The following is a 22,167-nucleotide window of genomic DNA, read 5'->3' as shown; positions in this document are numbered from 1 at the left end:
CCCCTCAATGAGGACATGAACCAGAAAAGAGAGGCAGACCCAAGTACCATCTCATCTCCCTTTAAGCATATGGCATAACAGGTACCAGGCTGCATGCAACAGAAGTGCTGGGTGGTGGGCTCACCACATTCCAACACAAATACAGTGACAACATTGGAAAGAAACAATTACCGGTAAGTCGAGAAGGAAGAGATGAGAGCGGAGTCAGAAAGTACAAATGAAACTGAAAGCTGGAGGTGGAAGCAGCAAAGGATTATTGCTGTTGTTGTGGTCCCAGGCTCATCTGTACATGAACCTAGTGGCCTGCAGACTGAAGATTTCTTCATTTGCAGTCCACCATTCTCATTCAGGAGATATAGATGTGAGTAGCAGGACATCCATAAAACCAGGCAGCAGAGCCACCCAGTTGTGCTGGTGTCACAGTATAAAGACATCCCTCCCTGGCATGAGCATAATGACTGAAAGGATTAGATGGCAAGGTGTCAGTAAAAATTAGGTATCAAAGAGATCAAGAGAAAATTTCAGTGATGAACTGGAGAGAAAGGGAGAATATTTCAGACAGTTACAAAATTCACTGAGTGAACTGAATGCTATATTACCAGTTGCAGAGACTGCCAGATAAATGGAAGGAAGCATAAGAGTAGAAACTGAGATTCTAAAGGGGGGACAATGCTAAGCATTGTAAAACTCCAAGAAGGACAGGCACAAAGGCCTGTATTCTGAATATTTCTTAAGGCTTCCTAACACTTCTGGAAGTATCAAAATGACTGGCTGATTCTACAGTGTATAAACAGTCTGCAGAGGGCAAAGGGCAATTGCAGAAAAATGCCATAAGAAAGAACATCAATAAGAAGCTGAGTCTCAAGATAGAAGACTGGAAAGTGCATGAATTAGAATGAGCAGAAGAAGGTCCAGGATGCTCCAGACAATACAGTGTTTACTGTGAAAAAGATGCTGGTGAAGACATTAAGAGAGAGTATGAAATTATAGTATACAGCATCAGTTTACAATAAAACAGAAATAGCAAAGATGTTCAATTTTAGTACAAGAGAGCCACATGAATTCAGCTGCAGCAAAAACTGAAGAAAATGAACAGTATACAATACAATTTGACAAATACTACCAAACTTAAGTTATCATCACAACTATCTCTGATGCCCTGTCTCCTCCTGAGATCCTATCAACAAGGGATGGTAGTGGAAGAAACACTTCCCAGCTGCTTCATCTATACATGTTTCTATCTCTCATCACTCCATTTGCTAGGAAACCATACAGTTGCAATAAAATATGACAGATAAAATAAGCACAAATGCTTTGTGGCTTGTTACTTAATCTAAGATTTGGTTTTAAATGAGCCCACCACATAAACGTTAAATACACATATGGTATGCTAAAGCAAAACAACATAAAAGGATAAAGATGCAGTTTATGAAAAAATGTACTGGTCAAATTTTACTACTGACAGTCTACCCTCACTGCTCTTTTCTCTACTGTACCCAAATTACACCATTTGTTACTACATCTAGTACCAGTACTAAATAACAATGGGTGAAAAAATTTGAATGGATATAAAATATGGTAAAGTGTGCTTAAAATAAAATATGCATCTTCAGTACTGGAATAAAGTAAAAATAACCATATTCGAGGCAGAACTTTTGTTACTGAGATCTCTGCAAACTTCTATTATTAACTTTGGAATAAAAACAAAAATAAAATGAGCATGAGATAAGGATGCACTTGTTCCTTTACAAATAAGACAACATATAAAGACTGATGATGCATGAACTGTTCTTTAGGTTGTACAAAAGTAAAAATTATGATACAGTACAGTATTACACAAACACTTAATGATGATCCAGAAGTGTTTATTCCGAAGTTTACATTACAGTCCTTTATGGGAATCCTATGTGCTTTCACCTACACAAGATCATAAGAGGTTGTTTCATTATATTGGTATGTGTCTGTGTATCTTAAGTGGAGATGTTTACAAGAATACATATTTATGATGATATGTGTACAACTTTCATCCCAAGAGTTGACTGAAGGCTATATATCATGTAATGCCACCAAGCAAAATAGACTGGACTATGGTAGCCAAATCTTAGGCCCTGACATCTCAAAGAGAGTAATTCAGGACTGGCTGTTACCCATCTGATACTATTACAGGTCTGAAGCTGAGAAAAATATAACTGCAAGACGTATCAGGGAATAGTGGTCATGAAAATGCATAAAAATACTGTATATCAATATATATATGGCATCAGGGAATGGTGATGGGGGTGTTGGTGATGAGGGAGCTGATGAACTGCCTGATGGTGTCCTCATCCAGGTTCTCTCCTGTGTGGAAAAAAGAACTATTAACACAAAAGTAACATTAATTCTATCTAAATTAATCGATACATCATAATCCACTATTTTTTTTTTCATCAATAACAATACAGTACAGTATACTGTAATTATATTAAAAAACATGTAACAATCATCTAAACTGACGCTCATTAATGAATGATGACAACCCCATACGTAAAATATCCAATTCCTGACACTGAACAAATTATCCATCCTCTTTATATACTAATCTATTCCATTACGTACCTAGATATTTTTTTTAAATCCTCAATCCACAAACACATTTTTCATTTCCTTCCCATTACAGATTCCAAATGATTATACTTAGCTTAGGGGAGATTTTTCATACTGGGGGAGTTAGGTATAGGCTTAATAACCCCTTGCACATCTGGAAGTCTTCCCTAAGAGAAGAAAAACTATTGGGTTTAAACAAGTACTGAAAAATTACATCATCAAATGAATGGGTTAACAAGTTGCCCTATGGCTCACAGCTTTATCAACTGCACCCATAAACAATTACCTCTACCCTAGTTAGACCCTCCTCTCCCCAACTCACCTATGATGATGAGCTTGCACGTCCTTGGAGTGTGTGCTGGCCAAGGATCAACAGGCTCAGCTTCATACAGTTCTTTGACTGCTTGTAGCATTACTCGTCGCTCCTCGCCCACCACTGAGACCAGCCCCTAAAATGGCATTACTATAGTTAGTTTGAGTCTACCTAACAAAACTGGGCCACTCTTACAATCTGAATATTAAGTTGCTGGAAGAAATGAGATGAACCTTAGTTATGAGACATGAATGAGTTTCTCTGACTACTAGTCAAATCAACACTCCAATCTGACTATTGTACTGTAATCTTGCCCATCAAATGGGCTAAGAGGGTTTAGCATCAGTCTCACATTGTGACACTTAAGGCAGTATTCTTGTTAGCGAAGAGTTTTTCTAACACCTCTCTCTAAGTGATGTATTTTGCATATTACAGCTCATCATTCTCTTGTATGTCACAAACAACATTTTGATATAGACACTGTATAAGAAACATAGAACGAAATATTAGTGTGCCACATGCATAAAAAGATAGGCCAATCCCAACATTAATATGACCCTGGGAGAGTTCTATGAGGGTAATGTTAAGAAAATATGGCTTAGCGATAAAACATTTTTCCTGACTAGTTTTGCCCATGTGTTTCTTCAAATACAAATAAATAGTTTTATTTCATTTCATTATTAAAGGTTCCAACATGCATGCACGCATCAGCCTTGGTTACCTGATGGCACTCCATGCTGCTTGATTTCTGCCAACATTCCTATTCAGTACCTTACCCCTGAGACCACCTCAATGACATCATCCTAGGTCTTTTTCAGTCTACCTCTCGCAATCCTACTCCTAACGTTAACACTTCTCACTGCCTGCACCCAATTGTCATCCCCCATCCTCTCCAAATGCCCAAACTATCTCAATCTACCTCTCCTCATCACAACACCAATACACTCCAGTCCCATCCTACCACTTCCATTGTAAACCTAGCCTCCCTAGACCTCACACTCAAAGACACACTGTACATCCACCTAATCATTGTCATTTCTGTACATTTGAGCCTGTGAATATCCTCTTCCTTTACTGCTCAGGTCTCACTACCATACAAAATTACGCTCTGAACACATGCTGCATACAAAGATCCTTTAGTATGGAGAGAGAGCTCTCTCAATGTCAGGAAAGGCAACAGCTCCCTGAACTTCTTCCAACCACTCCTCACGCTAGCCTCACTCTGGCCAGCTCCATCTCTAGCACATAACATGTCTCTCAAATAACAAAACTCTTCCACACACTTGAGAAACTCACCAGCAAGATCAACCTTTCACGTCTGACGATCTCCACAAGCTCTCCCCAACACACTGCACATGTGAAATCAGCATTACCTTGCAGTCCATTTATAATACCAGTACATCTCTTATGCACCCACTTATCACAAACACTGCATGAGATGGAATTACTTTCCATGAATAAATAATTCTAAATAAATAATTCTAAATAAAAGTACAATAAAGAGAAGAGGATGCTTCTCTGAAGATCAATGTTGAAACTGGTCAGGAATAAAACTTTGTCCATAGCTGGTGTTTTTCTACATCACCCTGCTGCACATCTAAGGGTCATAATAAAGATACGGCACATGCAGAACACTTCAGACAATGATAATTACAATTCGAAAGCAATAACATGAACAGCAAGATGGTAATCACACCAATAAGAAAATAGTACCAATATTCCCTTCAAATCTGTTCTTTCTAATGTTAAAAGAATAAGACAGATAAACTGCATTAGATAGGACTTTTACACAAAACTATTTATCCACAGAAAACTATTCCTGTTTAGTAAAACTGTATATGAATGAAGTAGTATATCTGTGACAAAGAGTAAAGAATTTTCCATTCTGATCCAGTATAAATTTCCCAAAATTAAGAGAAAACAAGGACATACACATCTGTAATCAACTTACTGGTATTTTCAGCTTACTAATATGCAGTACTACTGAACTACTGTACTGCTTTACAATCAAGCCATAGTACCTTCATGCGGTAAACAAGAGGAGATTGACCAGTTGGTGTAGCCAACGATCTCTCCCACAATAACACTTCAGCCAAAGTATCCAGGCCCGACTGGGTCACACTACCATCAACCTCCACCGTTACTGTTTTCACACGCTGCAAGTAAAGTCACATACTGTACATATTTATTAAACTGAAAAGTTTAATACAGTACAGAAAGTAAATAAAATCACAAATAAACAAACACACATGCACTTACACTATTTTTACTTAAAACTACAGTACTCCTAATTAAACAGATGGGTGAAATACACAGTATACAGAAATCCACATGACAGCAACTGCACCTTTTTTCACATAATTTGACAGTCAAGGATTAGTTTTATTCCCTGTGTTGTATGAGTGACTTAACTAAATCAACCACATACTATTCAGTATTTGGTGGACAAAGAACTTTGAAGGGTGAGATGATGAGTGAATGGATGCATGGCTCATTTCACTGACCCTCCATTTAGGTCTCCTGCATTTGTATTTTCTTTTGGAGAGGGATGCCTTCATGTGGTGGCACCAATCATCATAATTACTTTCCTCTCCATTTCATACCTCTCTTTCTCATTTTGCATACCCAGTCCATTAGCAAGATATTCAATGAACCTAAGTGCTGTATACATTCTCTCTCTCTTCTTAGTACAATACTTATGTAAGGCTTCCCTATTATCCCTCCCTCTCTCATCCCCACCTATACTTTATCTCTATCCATATTCTTTCCCCTACTTTTATTTTCTTCCTTCCCCTTTCACCTTCTTCCTTTCCTCTTTCACCTTCTTCCTTTCCTCTTTCGCCTTCTTCCTTCTCTTCCTTTTGTTTCATTCTCACTACAATTCTTCCTTCCCCTCCCTCCTTCCTATCCCGGACTTTCCTTCTTCTCCTTCACCTTTCCTTCCCTCCCTTCTCTTACTTTCATTCTCTCTCACTCTCATCCTTCCCCTCTCTCACCTTGCTATTTTATTTCCATCACCTATCCCTTTTAACCTTCTCCATCACTTTCATTACTTCTTTTCCCTCCTTCAGCATCTCTTATCCCATCAATCTCTCATTCTCCCTTTTGTATCTTCACTCTTTTTCTTACACTCCCTAACTTTCTTCTCTATCACCTCCTCCCTTCCCCCTCCAAAGCTTCTCCATTCTCCTCTTTCCTTTCACTCCCAAAATTTCTTCTGTCCCTCCTCACTTCCCCCCCTCGCCTTCTCCTACTTATTCTCGCTCCTCACCTGGTCCAAATGTGGGGCCCCTTGTACAAACCGTCCCTCCAGTGTCATCTCATAGCCCCTTGAGTCAAACTGGTCGTAGGCATGGAGGTCCAAGAGTTTGTCTAAGTCCACCCTGAAGCACAGAAAATAGGGATCTGATAAAGTTATGTCTACCCTGCAATCATCAAAACTGGGCAGTGAGTAATAACACGAAAAAAATTAACTGACTGGTGGTGTGTTGTAAAAAAAAAAAAAAAAAAAAAAAAAAAATTACCTAGTTAAGAAAAAAAAAAATGTGATGATACAAAATTACATACGTATCACATAGCTGAAATGATATGAACAGAAAGGATTTTATCTGACCAATAACACGGATTTTGACTCTAAAAAGGTTTGGTGTACAAAAGAATGTCTGCAAATTCATGGACAAAGATGTAAACACAATACCACAGTAAGCGGTAAGTAACAAACGAAATTTTATGCAGATGGAGAAAGTTAACCTCAACAACATTCATGCTAATTGGAAGTGTTGGTAATAACGATCGAAGAGATACGCTGATAAACTGGGAAGAAGTGGCAAGATAAACAAACTGGGAAAGGAAAGTAATCTGAATGTGAAGAGGGATCTGCGAGTAAAACTAACAAGTAAATGAACAGGACAATAAAATGGTGACACAGAGGACAGAACAAAATAAAAGTAAAAACATATATGAAAACAGCAGCAAAATATGAAAAAAAAAGAAAAAAAAAAAAAAAGCGTGCAAAAGTTTGGGAAAATAATAAAAGGCAAAAGGGTTGGAATTAGTTGCCGTGGCAATAAATTATATTAACATGAACACGGTGTGACAAAATGGGGGGAAATGTATGTAATAAAAATAAATGTATGAGTATACTTAGACAATGCAAAGTGCTGTATCTAAAAAACTATCCACCGCAATGTTTACTGGGAAAAGGGGTTATGATCGAGATGATGATGATGATGATGATGATGGAGAATACTTATGAACCGATACTAATAATAAAGATGATGATTATAGTTAATATTTATTAAATGCAATGGGCTGATTATGAAGGATAAAAACTCAAATAAAGATTGCGTGCAAGGGTTGGGGAAAGAAATGTTGAAAAGGAGGGTGTGAATTTTGTTGTGGGGGCACCTCATTATTCGGTTCTGAGGGCGGGCAAACAGAGGGAGGTGAGGGAAGGTGCTAATGAGCTTGGGGGGATGAGGGAGGGAGAGGGGGTTAAGGAGGGAGAGGAGGATAAGGGAAGGAGTGGGGGAGGCGGAAGGTGTGGAGGAAAAGGAAAGAGAGGGGAAGACGGGAGAAAGGTGGTAAGAAAGTGGAGAAAAATGGCTTGGGGGTGAGGGATGGAGATGAGCTCAAGGAGGCTGTAGGGAAATGTAGTAAGTGGTGGGAAATGAGGGAGGCAGGCAGTGGGTGTGGAGGTAAGAGAAAATACAGAAAAGGAAGGGTGGCATTGAGGAGAGAGGTGGGGATGAAGTGAGGGGGTCGGGAGGAGGAAGGAGGTGAGAGAGACAATATCAGAAAGGGAGGGAGGATGTGGGTGTGGAGGTAAGCATAGAATGGGAATAGAGGAAAAGAGGGAAAAGGATGGGAATGAGCTCAGGAAGGAATGGAAGGAGAAGGGGGGTGAGGAAGGCAAAGATGGTGGGTGTGGTGGGAAGCAGAGAATATGGAGAAGAGGAAGGGAGAGGAGGACAGGTAGATGAAACAAGAAAGAAGGAATGCAGAGGAAGGAGGACACGGGAGGGAGGGAGGCTCTCCTCTCCTCTCCATTCCTTGCTCCTCTCCCTTCCTCTCCTCTCCTCTCCTCTCAACTCCACTTCACTCCTCTCCTCTCTCCCCTCCCCCAGCTCTCTCCCGTCTGTGGTGGCTGTGGTGGCGGTGATTTGATTTGCAGGAGTGCCACAGAAAGAGATGATGCGTCCACGCTCCGCCGGGGATGATCAAATTTGTCACTCACACCCCACCCCACCCCACCCCACTCACACACACGGGGAGACCAGACGGGGGAGATGAGAGAAGAGGAGAGGAGAGCAAAAGAAAGAGGAGAGATGAGGAGGGAGGGAAAAGAAGGGGAAGATCGAGAGAAAAGGAGAGAAGGAGAGAGAAGAAAAAGGGGGGGGGGAACTGAGATGGGGCAAGGGGAAGAAAGAGCAGTGATGATGGGGAGGGGGAGAAAGGGGTGGGAAGAGGTATGAGAGGGAGAAAGGAAAAGGAAGAGAGGAAATGGAGGAGGAAGCGAGAAAGGGAGAAAAACAGGGGAGATGGCTGAATGGAGAAAAAAGAGAGGAGGAAGGGTTAGGGGGGGGTGAGAAAAGGAGAGGTGGAAGAAGGTAACAACGAAGAATGGAGGACAGGCCGGTGGAGAAAAGGGGTATGGGAGGGAGAGAGAGGTGGAGAGAGGAAGTGGAAGTGGGGATGAGGAAAACAGAGAGAAAACAAGGTAGGCAAGAACATAAATAGGAAGGGGGTACGTGGGAAAAGAAAATTAGAAATGGAAGAGGGAGTAAGTAGGACAGGGAAATGACAAAAAGCAAGGGAGATGGAGAAGGGAACACCAGAAGACGGAAAGATACGACAGGGAGAGAAAAGAGAGAGTAGGAAGAGGGAGAAATGAGGAGAGGGGAGGTAAGCAAAGTAGAGTGTAGGAAGAGAGTAAGAGAAAATATGTGGAGAGGAGACAATTGAAGCCGAAGAGAGAGAGACTGGATGGAGGGAAGGGGAAGATTTCAGGGAGGGAGAAAAAGGAGTGAGAGGTTAGGCAGGGAAAGAATGGAGAGGGAGGTGAGGCAGGGAGAGAAAGGAGAGGGCGTGAGGAAGGAAAAAAATAAAAAAGAGGTGAAGCAAGGAAAGAAGGGAAAGGTGAGGTAGAGAATGGGGACAGGAGCACCGGGATAGTGGAAGAGATGAAGGGAGGGAAGGATTAACGATGAAAGTGAAAAAAGACGAAAAAGAAGAAGACAGACAGGACGAGAAACAGAAAAGGAAAATAAGAGGGTATGCAGAGAAGAAAGAGAAGAGTGAGCAGCAGTGCGGAGAGAGAGAGAGAGGTGGGGAGAGTTTAGGGATGGCGAGATGAGAGAGAGAAGGGAAGCAGAGACTGACACGATGAGAGGGGAGACATTCAAGGAAAGGAAAAAGTGTGGGAGGGTTATGGAAAGGAGATATTTTTACTGAATAGTATAGGAAGGGAGAATACACATACTCGATGGGAGAGAAAGGTGAGGTTAAGACAGGAAAAGATGGGAGAAGGGAGAGAATATAGAAAAACGCCTGAGGGAATCTAGGAAAAGAAGGGCAAAGGAAGACAAGGAAAGGAAGAGGATGGAGAGAAAAGGATGAGATAACCAGTGAAAAGAAGAGTGGGGGAAGTGAAATACAAAGGAAGAGGATGGAGAGAGAGAGAGAGAGAGAGAAGGCTGGAAAACATGAAGCATAGGAATTAAATGACATGAGAAAGAGCAGAGATCACTACTATTATCCAGATTATGGTTGTACCACTGACTTTTCATCCCAGATACTAGCCACCCTCACCCCCCCCCCATGTCAGCTAAAAATGTGTCGGTGGTAAAGGTTAAAAGACACAATGGAAGGGAAAGAGTCAGCCAAGGTCATGGCTACTTGAGAGGCCTTTATGTCTACTACACAAAGGTGCAATGGTGTCATCATTTGGGGCAATTAAAAACATAATCTTGCTGTAAATCACTGGCTCACTTTCTCACACTGGTTAAGTAGATCTATAGCAAAGGCTACTTGATAACTCTGGGCAGAATCTACCCCATCTCCTGCACCCCTCCCCTCCAGTACCACAAGAGAGACCTTGCAGTGGCATCACCAAAACCATTATGCCAATACAAAGAGCGAAGGAGAGGGGTTTCAATTCCCATTTCGTCTCCTTTAGCTGATTTTTATAATATAAGAACACTGTACTGCAGTTGTTCATACTTGTTCTCTCCTATTCCAAGGGATAAGTTGCTGAGGGTTGCACATAATACTCTTTACAAATTTGCTTCTTGTTCTATCTTGCATACTTCTGTCTCATTCATACATGTTTTGTCTTCATTTTTCCTGCTTTATCTCTACCATATCCCTTTCCACTCTAATTTCTCTAGCTTCCTTACATCAATTTATTTTTTATCGTATATACCAATCTGTTTCTAGTTATATTTACCATTCTGTTTCTTGTTTTGTTCTGCTTACTTTTATTTCATTTTGCTACATCTTACTTTCACCTGCCCAGCTTTATCTCAACAATACCCTTCTACATTCTTATTTCTCTAGTATTCTTTTAGATTATCAATATGCTCCTTATTTAATGTTATTTACTAGTTTGTTTCTTGGCCTGTCTGACATACTTCTGAAACATTCTGTCCTGTCTTATCTTAACCAACCCTGCTCTATCTTCAATCTAATCCTTAAGCTCATTTGGGTGGTTGCAGCAAAAATGCCTCCATGCTCCTCTATTATTCCCACCCTCCACTGAACACTGCCACTGCCTTCCCAAAATGTTCTTCCATGTCAATCTTCACCTGTCCCAGAGTTCATTCAGGTGGTTGCAACAAATTACCTCCAAACTCCTCTCATCCCCTCCCTCCACACCAAACTGCACTCTCTCTAGCATTCTTCCCACCATATCCCTTCTAGCCTGTTCATAGTCTTCATCACCTGTCTTCCATAAACTTCACTGCTTCAATCCCTTCACTATGATGATCTATCTATATCTACAGCCTTAATGCCAGAAGGAGCGGCCACTAATGAACTGCCTCCATGCCATGCTGTCCTCTGCCATTACGCTGCCCTCTCTTCAACTCAAACCATCCTCATCCATAAGTCTCAAACCCCATCCTTCGATCTTACTGTTGGTCTCCCTCCCTTATATGTGATGCTGATTTTTAAATTTCATTCTTTCTATCACCTGATAATTCCATCGGGCTCCAGGACACTTCTGAATGATAGGACTAAAAACAACCAATCTTAATCTCTTCAACATGGCAATGACTTTTTTTATATTTCATTCTACTTCTGAAATCATTTTATTCAGCTCAAGATGGACACCATATGGTGCAGGAACTAAACTTTCATTCACCCTATGACCAAAATGTGTAAACCACCTTAGTAAATTAATCTTAATCACCACTAACCTGCTCTGCTCAGTTTTGCCCCAGCATTCCCGACTCAAATTACCTCTCATTTCCTGCTCTTTTCTAGCTTGCGTCCTTCTCACCTGTTCTAACTTATTCTGACCTTCCGATTTCTGCCTATATAGCCATTTCCTTCCTCCTCACTGGGCAGCAAGTAATTCCTTCCCTGAGTGACACATCATTCCCCATGACAGTCTTATGCATGCTAATGTGACCTACCACCCCAGGTCACCTTCAACATTACTCTCTCCCTCTTCTCTTCCCTTCCTTCCTCAGTCCCCTCTATCTTCCCTCCGTAGGGGTCTTATCTCTTTGGCAACAATCACCTATATCCCTACTTGACACAAATCCACTTTGTGTAAATATATTTTCATACATTACTTATATCATCAAATGGAAACTGAACTGGGAGAGCCCTGTTTCTTAAAACCATACCTGAGATAACAAACCCATACTGCACTTACAAAGGAAATGGTAAATATTTTTCTCTTTTTACAAAAATGTACATTACTCTAAAACCATTTCAGCAGCATTGATCCCTTCTCCTTGTCCCCCTTCCTTTCAACTTAATATTCCGAGGCCAAGGTTAGATGCCGAGGGCAAAGGACAGGCTGTGAAGCAGCATGACATGTAGGCAGGTGAGATGGAGGGGAAGTAAATGAGAGGATGCATATCAAACAGGAGGCCAGGAAATACATATAGAGTAAAAAGGATAAGATATTTCATCACACAAAACACAGTACTGTACAATTACAGTCCGATGAAATACAAAATTGACATAATAGTTATAGTGTATTCATCATTACAGATACACATACCATTAAATACAAAAGTAACAAAGAATTACTTAGAACTAATGCATACATTAGACCAAAATAAAAACTTAACTCTCATTTATTAAAAAGTAAGAACTTCAGCCACACCCAGATCTTCAGTAAGTCCTGGTATTACTAGACTGAGGTACTGTCCATTACTACATACAGTGTTTTCTTTTGTAGGAAGTATGGCACAGTCAAGAAATTGTCAGCCATTGATCCAAACAACCAACACTTAATTTAGGAACAGCTCTGGAATTTTATTTCTAATAAGCAAAATATAGATGTTCATATTAAGATGGACAAAATCATCTGGCAGTAATGTACTCATCTGGCAGTAATGTACTCATTATATAAAACAGAGAAAGCATCATTTTTAAAGAGTGAAGTGTAACAGTAAAATATTGTAATGCAAATCATTTTGCCCTGCTTTAGATGGAGAGGCCTGAGCCTGGACCCCTGGAGTCCACAATTATACAGTGAGGGATGGATGATCAACTTATTCCCCTTGACAGCATTAACTTTTTACTGGTAGTGTATACTTCATCGAAATGCCTACATTTATAACATTACAAATGAGTGAGATACCAGGTAGTCATTCTCTTATGAACACAGACAGTGTGAACTGTACCATATTATGCATGGCTTCAGAGCTGACACAAACAGAAGGACTACTGAACTTTGAATATGTGCTTCCAACTTTGTGTCTAACGTCAGATGCATTATACTCGCAGTCCCAGTGGTACACAGTGAATATCAACATCCCAATTTTACAAGAAACTATTAAACCATGATTTATGAACTTACCGACAGCGCAACGTTTGGATGATTGGAGCTGAGCTGTTGATGTTTCTGTACAGAGGGATATTACAACAGCTAATCAGTTCTGTTTCTATACTTATACCTAATGGCTCTATATAATTTTGCAATATTCTGGAGGGATATAGAGATAAAATTTATATTTTTTTAGAATGATAACTTGTTTCTATAACTAAGGCAGAGAAATAATAATTTCTTATACTGTACTGTATATATTACCTAACTCTTATCTTTGAATCTATCAGGTAGGTCAGAGCTAACTTACATATTCATGTACATTTCTCACACAGAACAAATCACAAATCAAATCTCAGTTTATTTACCTAATTTTATTAATCTCCTTCAGCACATCTCTCTATCTCCCTGTCTTGAATTCCTCCCTTTTTCTTTCCCACTCCCCTTCTCTCTCAATGCCTTTTTCCCCTCTCCCTCCATCCCTCACTCCCCTACTTGACCCTCAGGTATCAAGTCAATCATTCACTTCTCCCCTCACTCGTCATTCCCCTCCCTCCCTCTTCCCTAGCCTTCTTTCCTATTTCTTTTTTGAATATCTCTCTCTCTCTCTCTCTCTCTCTCTCTGATATATACTGTATATATATATATATATATATATATATATATATATATATGGCTCAGTGAGGCAGAGTGCTCCGCTCTGGCCAAAGGGTCAGAGATTCGAGTCCACCCAAGGGTCATTGGCAGACATCAGGAAGGGCATTCGGTTATACAGTGCTACACGCTCCAAACCTAAGTCCTCTACCCAGGGGCAACACCTCAGCCCTTATTGAAAAAAGAGGACATGGTGTAAAACTCAAAATATATACATACTGTATATATATCCTTTTTTCTTTCCAGTAGTTCCCTCTAGTTTCATCCGATTATTTTTTACATTCATTTTCCTTAGCTCTTCCTCTCTTCAGTTTATTTTTTCTTTTCTTTCCATCCCCCAGTTTTCTATTTACCTTAATGGACCACATTAGCTGACTATTCCTGCCTCTTCCTTTCCTTCCTCTGTCCTGTCTAACCAGGTCCTTCCAAATCCTCCCATCATTCCATACATCCCCCTAACAGGCTACCTATAGCATTTCTGCCTCTTCCCTTGTCTCTCTTCTGTCTGCTTTTCTCCTCCTTACCCTCCTCCTATCTCATCCTCCTATTTTCCGATACTTTCTCCTACCAGGCTACTTATCCCTGTCTTTTCTTATTTAGTCCTGACCTCTCATGTCTACCCTACCTTCCTGAATGTATCCCCATTTATCTCTGTATTTCCCTTGTTTTCCACGCCTATCCCTTCCTACCCCTGCCTATCCTGGCTTGTCCCTGTCTGTTCCTCCCTATCCCTGTCTGTTCCTGCTTACCCCTGTCTGTCCCTGCCTATCCATGACTGACCTGACAAGCTGAGTGGTGAGGAGTAGCTGGTGTTCGTCAACCAGGTCAGTTTTGTTCAGGATTAGCAGGTCACCCAGCGCTACTTGCCTGTGCAAAGGGAAAGGCATGTTTTAACATTTACTACACCAGTCACAGTTACTTACCAACACTGGAAAATTGTGTTCTGATTTACTATATCTGGTCAGAGTTACTTCTCAAAAACAGTATTTTAATCTATACTGTTTATTATCTGGACCCATATTCTAATAGCTCAAGGAGGCTCCCTACCACCTCCTTCTTACCAATTTATTTTTAGATACTGCTGGATAATATTCTTTTGTGTGTTAAATACTGTATGCAGAGTATGACGATATTAGAGGGATTTATGTACCACAGAAGTAAGGTATAATAAGCCTAGTATATCTCATGGGAACAGGTATTAGGGAGCTTCCTCAACTGACGAGAATACTGGCCCTGATCTTGCAAACTTAAATACTGTACATTATTATAACTAATAGTATTTTATATGATTAAAATTATATCTATTTATATTATTACTTTCATTATTTTGCACATTATCTGGGCATGATTACTCATGCAAAACTATAATATATCGTTTTCATTAAAAGAGCAAGAATTATTTACAGATATTCACAATGAAGTAAACACAAAATTTCAGATCATTAGCATATTTCAAAAAAATATATGATGCTCAATACCTTCTGGAAATGTTACTGCTCTGTTATCAGAAAGTAACAGTGTATCTAAAACGAAAACAATAAAAATGAGGACAAATGTTAGGGAGGAAAACTTTGTGTGTGTGTGTAAAACTGACCTGACCGCCTCATTAACTTGTCCTTCTGGCCGCGTTTCCGTCAGGTTCTGCAAGATTATGTAATACCGAGGTTTAGGAAACAAAAATACTGTAATGGCACTGCAAATTATTAACAACAGAAGCTTTACCAGTACTTCATGACATATCACAGTCACACACAGTAAAATATATACGGGAAGCATTTTCTACTCCAAAGTGCAAGAGTAACGATCGAATACTGAACATTTGTATGAAGGTGACATTACCTAAACACAGACCCAATTATTGTACGTGTAAAACCTAATAACAAAATCAACATACAGGGTAGGGAGAAACTGGCCATAAAAAGATGGAGAGCAAGATAGGGGAGGGAGACGGGGAATAAACGAGTAATGGTATCAGCAAAATAATGGGGAAAAATTGTGCTTAAAGACTAACTGCTGCATTAGTAAACTGAAGAAAGGTAAATTCTTAGTTATACCGAGAAAAGAAACAGAACTGGTCACCTGATTTTTTTTTTTTTGTCTCTGAAAGGAAAACTAATACAGAAAAGCAGCCACGGGAGAGATATGCAATTAAAATTTTCAGATACGTGGAGGAAAAAAATACTATATCAAATCTTAAAAAAAAAAAAAGAAAATGTTTCTTTCGTCTGCAGCGATATACTCTCGAATCAAATCTAGGTAAGTGATAAGTTCTTCAAAGTCCGTAAAGTGGGTCTCAGACTGACCTTCTCTGCGTATTTGGAGTCCAGTACTGTGATGATACCTGCGAAAGACATCAAAATGGAATAAAGAACAGGTCAATGGGTGTATTAATAAATTTATACAACTTATCAATACATATATTCTATTTATCTGTCTACCCATCTTCTCTACCTATCTATTTTATATACTGTATCTGTCTATCTATCTATCTATCTACATTTATAAATACATAAATCTATACGTAACTACCTACCCACTTACCTCCAATCTACCTTTGTATCTATCTACCTACCTACCTATCTATCTATCTATCTATCAGAAGACACCACAACACCACGTCAGCCAATCAGGAGCACCACATCAAAGGAGAGAGAAATCCCACTGAACTCGCTCACGCCTCAAAATTTCCTTCTCTCTCTCTCTCTCTCTCTCTCTCTCTCTCTCTCTCTCTCTCTCTCTCCATTTACATCTGTCTGGCTACCTATCTACCCACCTACCTACCTATCGACCTATCTAACTATTTTTCTAACTTGTTCACAACACAACAAACGCCAAACTCTCTCTCTCTCTCTCTCTCTCTCTCTCTCTCTCTCTCTCTCTCTCTCTCTCTCTCTCTCTCTCTCTCTCCCACAAGTGTAGGTCCGCAGGCGTCAAATAAGATTTAATTAGGTACCAGAGAAGAGGAAGGAGGGAGAGAGGAGGGGGAGGGAAGAATGAGGGAGAAGGGGGAGGATAGAATGTGGGGGGAGGAAGGAGAGGGAAGGGTGAGGGAGAGATGGAGGAAGGGGGATAGAGAGAGGAGGGGAGTAAGGGATGGCTATAATGAAGGGAGAGAAAAGAATGAGTGGGTGGGAGAGAGGGAGAGGAGGTCTGATGGTGGGAGGAGACAGAGAAGTGAAAGGGGAGGAAGGAAAATAAAATGAGAGAGAGAGAGAGAGAGAGAGAGAGAGAGAGAGAGAGAGAGAGAGAGAGAGAGAGAGAGAGAGAGAGAGAGAGATAATAAATGTAGAAACGATGAATGGGAAAGAGAAAAATGAAAATGAAAAAATAAAGAACAAATGGGGACTGAAAAAAAAAAAATACTGGTAAGAAAAGGAGGGATTCTGGTGAAAATAAAATGGGAGGAAACTGAGAAGAACTGAATAGGCAGACTCCTCCCATTCACTAATCCCTCCAACCAAACCCGGCAGGAAAATGTGAGAAGGACCACAGACACATTTCCTCTGCCAATCTTTCCCCTTCCAATATTTCCTCTCCCTCCTCTCCATTCCTAAATGCCCTATTCTCTCCTCAAACTTCTCTCCCTTTTCCTCTCCGTCACCTCTCCTCTTCCTCCCTACTCCCACCCTGCCTCCCTCCCCCTTCTCTGCCCCTCTTACATTCCCTCCACCCCCTCTCCCCTAGTCCTCACTCTACTCCTCATCCCTCTTACCTCCCTTTCCTTCCCTCTCTCCACTCCCCCTCCCTTTGCTCCATCCTTAACTACTCCATTCCGCTCCCTCTCTCTACCACTCTCACGCTCCCTCTACCCTCCACACCCCCATTCCCCCTGCCCCCCTCCCTGGTTAATTTCCCCCTCACCCCCAAGCGTCTAACCAATATTGGCTGAGTTCCGCCCCCCTTTTCCACCCCTCAATGTCCCCCCTCTCCCCCACCCTAAAAGTTCTCTCTCTCTCTCTCTCTCTCTCTCTCTCTCTCTCTCTCTCTCCAATTCCCTTTCCCTTTTCCTTACTCCTATTAATCCATTTCTCTACAGCCAATCCTTAAGTTTTCTCTTCTCTTCCCCTTCTCATAACCTCTTTCCAGCCCTCATTTCATTACTTTTACTTCCCCTCTCCCTCATAAGGTTCTATTCGATCGCCAGTTCTCTTCCTTCTATTCATCAATGACCCTCTAAGCTGTACATCTAACCCTATCCACTCATACACTGATGACTCCACCCTTCATCTTTCCAATCGTTTCCCGCAGCGTCCATCTCTTCAGTTACTTCAACAAACAAGGGATGAGGCTATGACACAATGTCTGACATGGTTTATATCTCTGATTGGGGTAAAAGTAGCCTTGTTATTTTTAATGCTTTAAAAACTCAGTTCTTACATCTTTCAACTCGTCAAATTCTTCCGCACGAGTATTCTCTAATTTTTAAGAACATCCATCTCAACCCTACATCATCTTTAGTCATACCTGGGGCTTCATTCTCTAGGAGTTTATCTTGGAGAGATAATAATGATTACCTCTCTTGTAAAATTTGCTTCCAAGAGATTAAGTGTGCTAAGCCGACTCCGTGCCTTCATTACCCCCGCACAGCTGTTGACTTCGTACACGGGTTTCATTCGCCCCTGTGTGGAGTACAAGGCTCCCCACATACAGCTCTTCTCAACAAGGTGGAGTCAAAGGCCTTTCGTCTCATTAGCTCTCCTCCTCCTACTGGCTCCCATAAGCCTCTCTCTCTTCCCCGCACTGTTGCATCTTTATCTATTTTCTATATTTCAATGGTCTATAGTTGTTCCTCTGAACTGTCTGTTTGCATCCCTCCACCACTACAGCGGGCATGGAGCACCCGTCTAGCAACAAACTCTCATCTCTTTTCTGTCCATCCCTCTAATGAAAGAGTTAACCGTTACTCCCAATCCTTCAAGTATGCAACAGTTCAACTCCTGAACTATCTTCCTCTATCTGTATTTCCTACTGTCAATGACCTCCAGTCTTTCAAAAGCAGTGTGTACAGACTATCTAGAAATGAATATATTTTGAATTTGGCTCTCTGTTATCTTGGTTTTGTTTTTTCTTGGAGGGAACAACTTTACGGGCTTCTGGCATTTGGTTCCTTCTTCCATGCATAAAAAAAAGTAATAATCTCTCACTCCTGTCTCCCTCAATTAACCCCTCGTCCTCTAACTTCATCCCTGTTCCCTCCCTTACATACCTTTTCTTCCTCCATCCTTCCACTCAGCCCTTTCCCTCCCCTTCCCTCTTCCTCAGACCCCTGTCTCCACCCCTCTCTCCCTTCCATTTAATCCCTTCCTATTTCTTTCACTTAACCTTTCCCCTTCCAGTAACTTACCCCTTCATCTCCCCTACATAACCCCTCCCTCGTGTCCTCCTCCCCCTCTTTTTCCCCCCTCTCTCCACGCTAACGAAACCCCCTCATCCTCCCTCCCCCTTACTTTAACCCCTTCTCTTTCTCTCCCCTCCCTCATCTCCCCTCGCTCTGGCTTCCCCTCGAGCAACAATCCAATATGTTCGACCACTGGAAAAGACGCGGCCTTCAAGACTTTCAACCAGCTTTTTCTTTTCCCTCTGATGGGGTGTGAAGAAACGGGGGGAGGGGGTGAAGGAGAGGGAAAGGGAGAGAGGGATAGGAGGGAGGTGGTAGGGGGAAAAGGTGAGAGGAGAGAGGAAGGGGGAGCAAGGATAGAAGAGAAAACAATGCGGGAGAAAATGGGGTGGGAGGTAAAGGGAAGGGGAGCTGAGAAGGGAGGGAGGGAGTAGAAAAATGTGGAATGGGGAGGAAGAAGGGAGGAAAATAGAGGGTAAAAGAAGGATGGGGAGAGGAAAACTAGAACGAGGGAGGGTAGGTGAGAAGAAAGGAGAAAGGAAACGTGGGAGAGGGAGAATGAGAGTAAGACAGAGGGGGGAGAGAGAAAGAGAGAAGGGGGACGAGGAAGGGAGATAGGTGAGGAGGGCAGATGGGGATGGGGAAGAAAGAATGAAAGGGGAATATAAAAGAAGACAGGGAAGGGCTCACGGGGAAGAATAAACAGAAGGAAGACAAGGAAGGGGAAGGAGACAGAAGGGGAGACGAAAGAGAAGAAGGAAAAGGATTATGGGAAGATAAAGAAGAAAGGAGAAGGAGGAAGAAAATGGAGAGAACAAAGGCGGTTGACAAGGAGGTGAAGAGGAAAAAAAAAATTAAGAAAAGATGGAGAAGAGAAGAAGGAAATTTTGGTGCAGTTAAAATGGAAAGAAAATAGGCCTACAACAGGAGAAAAGTATATGACAACTGGGAAATGAGGAAAGGGAGATCATTAGGAGAGGATGGACGAGGGTGGAGGGTGTAAACAGGATGGAAGGGAGTGATGGGAGGGAGGGAAGGAGGTAACAGGGAGAGGAGGAGGGATACGGGGACGGAATGGGATGGGACTGAAGGAGGGGAGAGGAGGGGAGAGCAGAGGGAGGGATGAAGAGGACAGGAAATAACGGAGGGTGGGAAAGAGAGTGAAGTGGAGGGGAGGAAGGGAAGGGAAAGAGGTAAGAGGAGAGTTGAGGATGGAAGGGAAGGAAAGGAAAGAAATGAAAGGATGGACGGGAAGACAATGGAAGGGATGGGATGAGGAGGAAAAGGGAAGGGAAGGGAAGGGACGAGCTGGAAAGAGATGAGAGAAGGGTGTGTGTGTGTGTGTGTGTGTGTGTGTGTGTGTGTGTGTGTGTGTGTGTGTGTGTGTGTGTGTGTGTGTGTGTGTGTGTGTGTGTGTGTGTGTGTGTGTGTGTGTGTGTGTGAGAGAGAGATGGGTAAGAACAAATCAGTAAGGAAGAGCAATAATAACAAAGAAAACAGACCAAAAAAAAAGTAATCACGTGTTAAGGCACAGGGGTCACTTAATCGTACATTCCGGGGGCATAATTAAAAACAGTCATATCTTTCCTCTCTCTCTCTCTCTTTTATCATTTTCTCTTTTCCTCCTGTATCCTGTCCCATCCCTCACATCTATCTTTTAGCTCTATACACATTTTCCTCACCTTCCCTTCCCTCCTCTTACTTCCAATATCTACATTTTCCTACCCCTATCTTTCCTCCTTCCCTTAACTACTGATTTTCCTTTCGCGTCCCTTACTTCCTCCCTACCTCAATTTTCCCCTCCCTTCCTACCTACTTATCTCTCTCCTTTCCCCTCTTTCACTTCCTCTTTCTCATCCCCTTCTCAAAATCTTCCTCCTCCTCCCCCTCTCTTCCGTACCTGTCTCTTTTTTTTCGTAGACCTCCCTCTTCTCACCCTACCTCGCCTCTCTTCTCACTCACTTCCTCCCTATATAATTCCCCTTTGCATTCCTTCCCCTTTCTCGCCCTCCTCCTCTCACCCAATCTCTCTCTTTTACTCTCCTCTCCCTTCCATCACTTCTCCCTACATTCTTCCTTTCCCTTCCTCTCCCACCTTACCTCTCTCTCTCTCTCTCTCTCTCTCTCTCTCTCACCTTAGCAGTCCATGTGCCTCTTTCCTATATCCTTTCATTCTTCTTCCTCCCCCCCCTCTCTACCTCTTCCTCTCCTCCCTAATCCTTTCCCACTTTCTCCCTCACTCCTCCTCCTTACCTCTCCCTCACCTTTCTTCCCTACTTCTCTCTCCCCCCTCTTCCTCCCCCTCCCAGTCTTTTACTCTTCCTCCTACCTCTCCCTCCCTCCCTCCCCTCCCTCTCCTTCACTTCCTCCCTCCCTCCCTCAAGACACAAGATAAGGGGCGGAGTCTCCTAGGACGTGTCTGCCAGAGGAACGACTTTTACCCAAATCAATTTTTTTTTCTTCCAACGAACCAGCCAAAACAAAACCATCTCGTCGCCAAATTAACCTCAGAAAAAACAAAAGCATCAATCATCTACCCATTAGTCAGAACCTTTACATAAACACGAAACCGTCTGTGTTTTTTTTTTTCCATAAATTTAAAAATCCGTTAACGACACCTTCAACGTCAAACAAGAGGGGAGTCGCGCGGGGCAAAATTCAAATCAAATTACGAGGAAGGGCGCGAAATTCAAATGAACGGCGGGATTTTCAAATTAAGAGGGTTGTTCCACTCCAATACACGCGCAGGCAGATTATTGGGAGAGGGAGAGGGAGAGGAGAGGGAGAGACGGAGGTGAGGTGATGGAGAGGGGAGATAGGGGGAAGAGGCGGCCTGAGAGAGAGAGAGAGAGAGAATGAAGCGAGGGGATGTAACGTTGCGGAATGCAGGAAAGAAGAGAAAAGAGGATGGAAAGAATGGAAAACGATACATAAAAAGGTAAATGAAGTAAAGAGCTGTAGGAAAAAAGAAAAACTAATCTAGGGTGAAAAAGGTGAGGGGACGAAGAACTGAGATGGAAGGACAGAAAAATAAGACGTAAGGAAAGAGGGGGGAAATGATGATAAAAAGAAGGGTAGAGAAAGTGATAAAGGAAGAAAGGCAGGAGAAAAAAATGGGAGATGAGAAAGAAAGAGGATGAAGGAACGAGAGGAGGAGGAAAGTAAAAAGGAGGAATGAAAAGATAAAAATGGGAAAATGATGGGAAGAGGAAGGATGTGGAAGTGAATAGAAATAAAAGAAAAGGGGAAGAAAGGCGAGAGAAGGGAGAAAGT

General features: G+C 41.9%; 1 protein-coding gene across 1 annotated transcript in view; it reads right to left on the bottom strand.

Annotated features, from left to right (window-relative positions):
• Positions 1–1,981: 1,981 nt before the first annotated feature.
• LOC145413373 (zinc-regulated GTPase metalloprotein activator 1-like) overlaps positions 1,982–22,167 on the bottom strand; it is a 62,048-nt gene continuing 41,862 nt past the window's right edge. Inside the window, exons 6-13 of the mRNA XM_080283052.1 lie at positions 15,860–15,897; positions 15,151–15,197; positions 14,337–14,423; positions 12,936–12,980; positions 6,168–6,279; positions 4,918–5,052; positions 2,906–3,032; positions 1,982–2,337 (exon numbers count right to left, since the gene is read on the bottom strand). Coding sequence (XP_080139178.1) covers positions 2,261–2,337; positions 2,906–3,032; positions 4,918–5,052; positions 6,168–6,279; positions 12,936–12,980; positions 14,337–14,423; positions 15,151–15,197; positions 15,860–15,897 — 668 coding nt within the window. The 3' untranslated portion in view covers positions 1,982–2,260. The remainder of the gene's footprint in view (positions 2,338–2,905; positions 3,033–4,917; positions 5,053–6,167; positions 6,280–12,935; positions 12,981–14,336; positions 14,424–15,150; positions 15,198–15,859; positions 15,898–22,167) is intronic.

The sequence above is a fragment of the Coenobita brevimanus genome, chromosome 96 (genome assembly GCF_032717465.1).
Source record: "Coenobita brevimanus isolate Jiangsu-jjx chromosome 96, ASM3271746v2, whole genome shotgun sequence".
Classification (NCBI taxonomy): domain Eukaryota; kingdom Metazoa; phylum Arthropoda; class Malacostraca; order Decapoda; family Coenobitidae; genus Coenobita; species Coenobita brevimanus.
The sequence above is the reverse complement of the archived record's forward strand: the minus strand, read 5'-3'. Positions and strand labels throughout refer to the sequence as shown.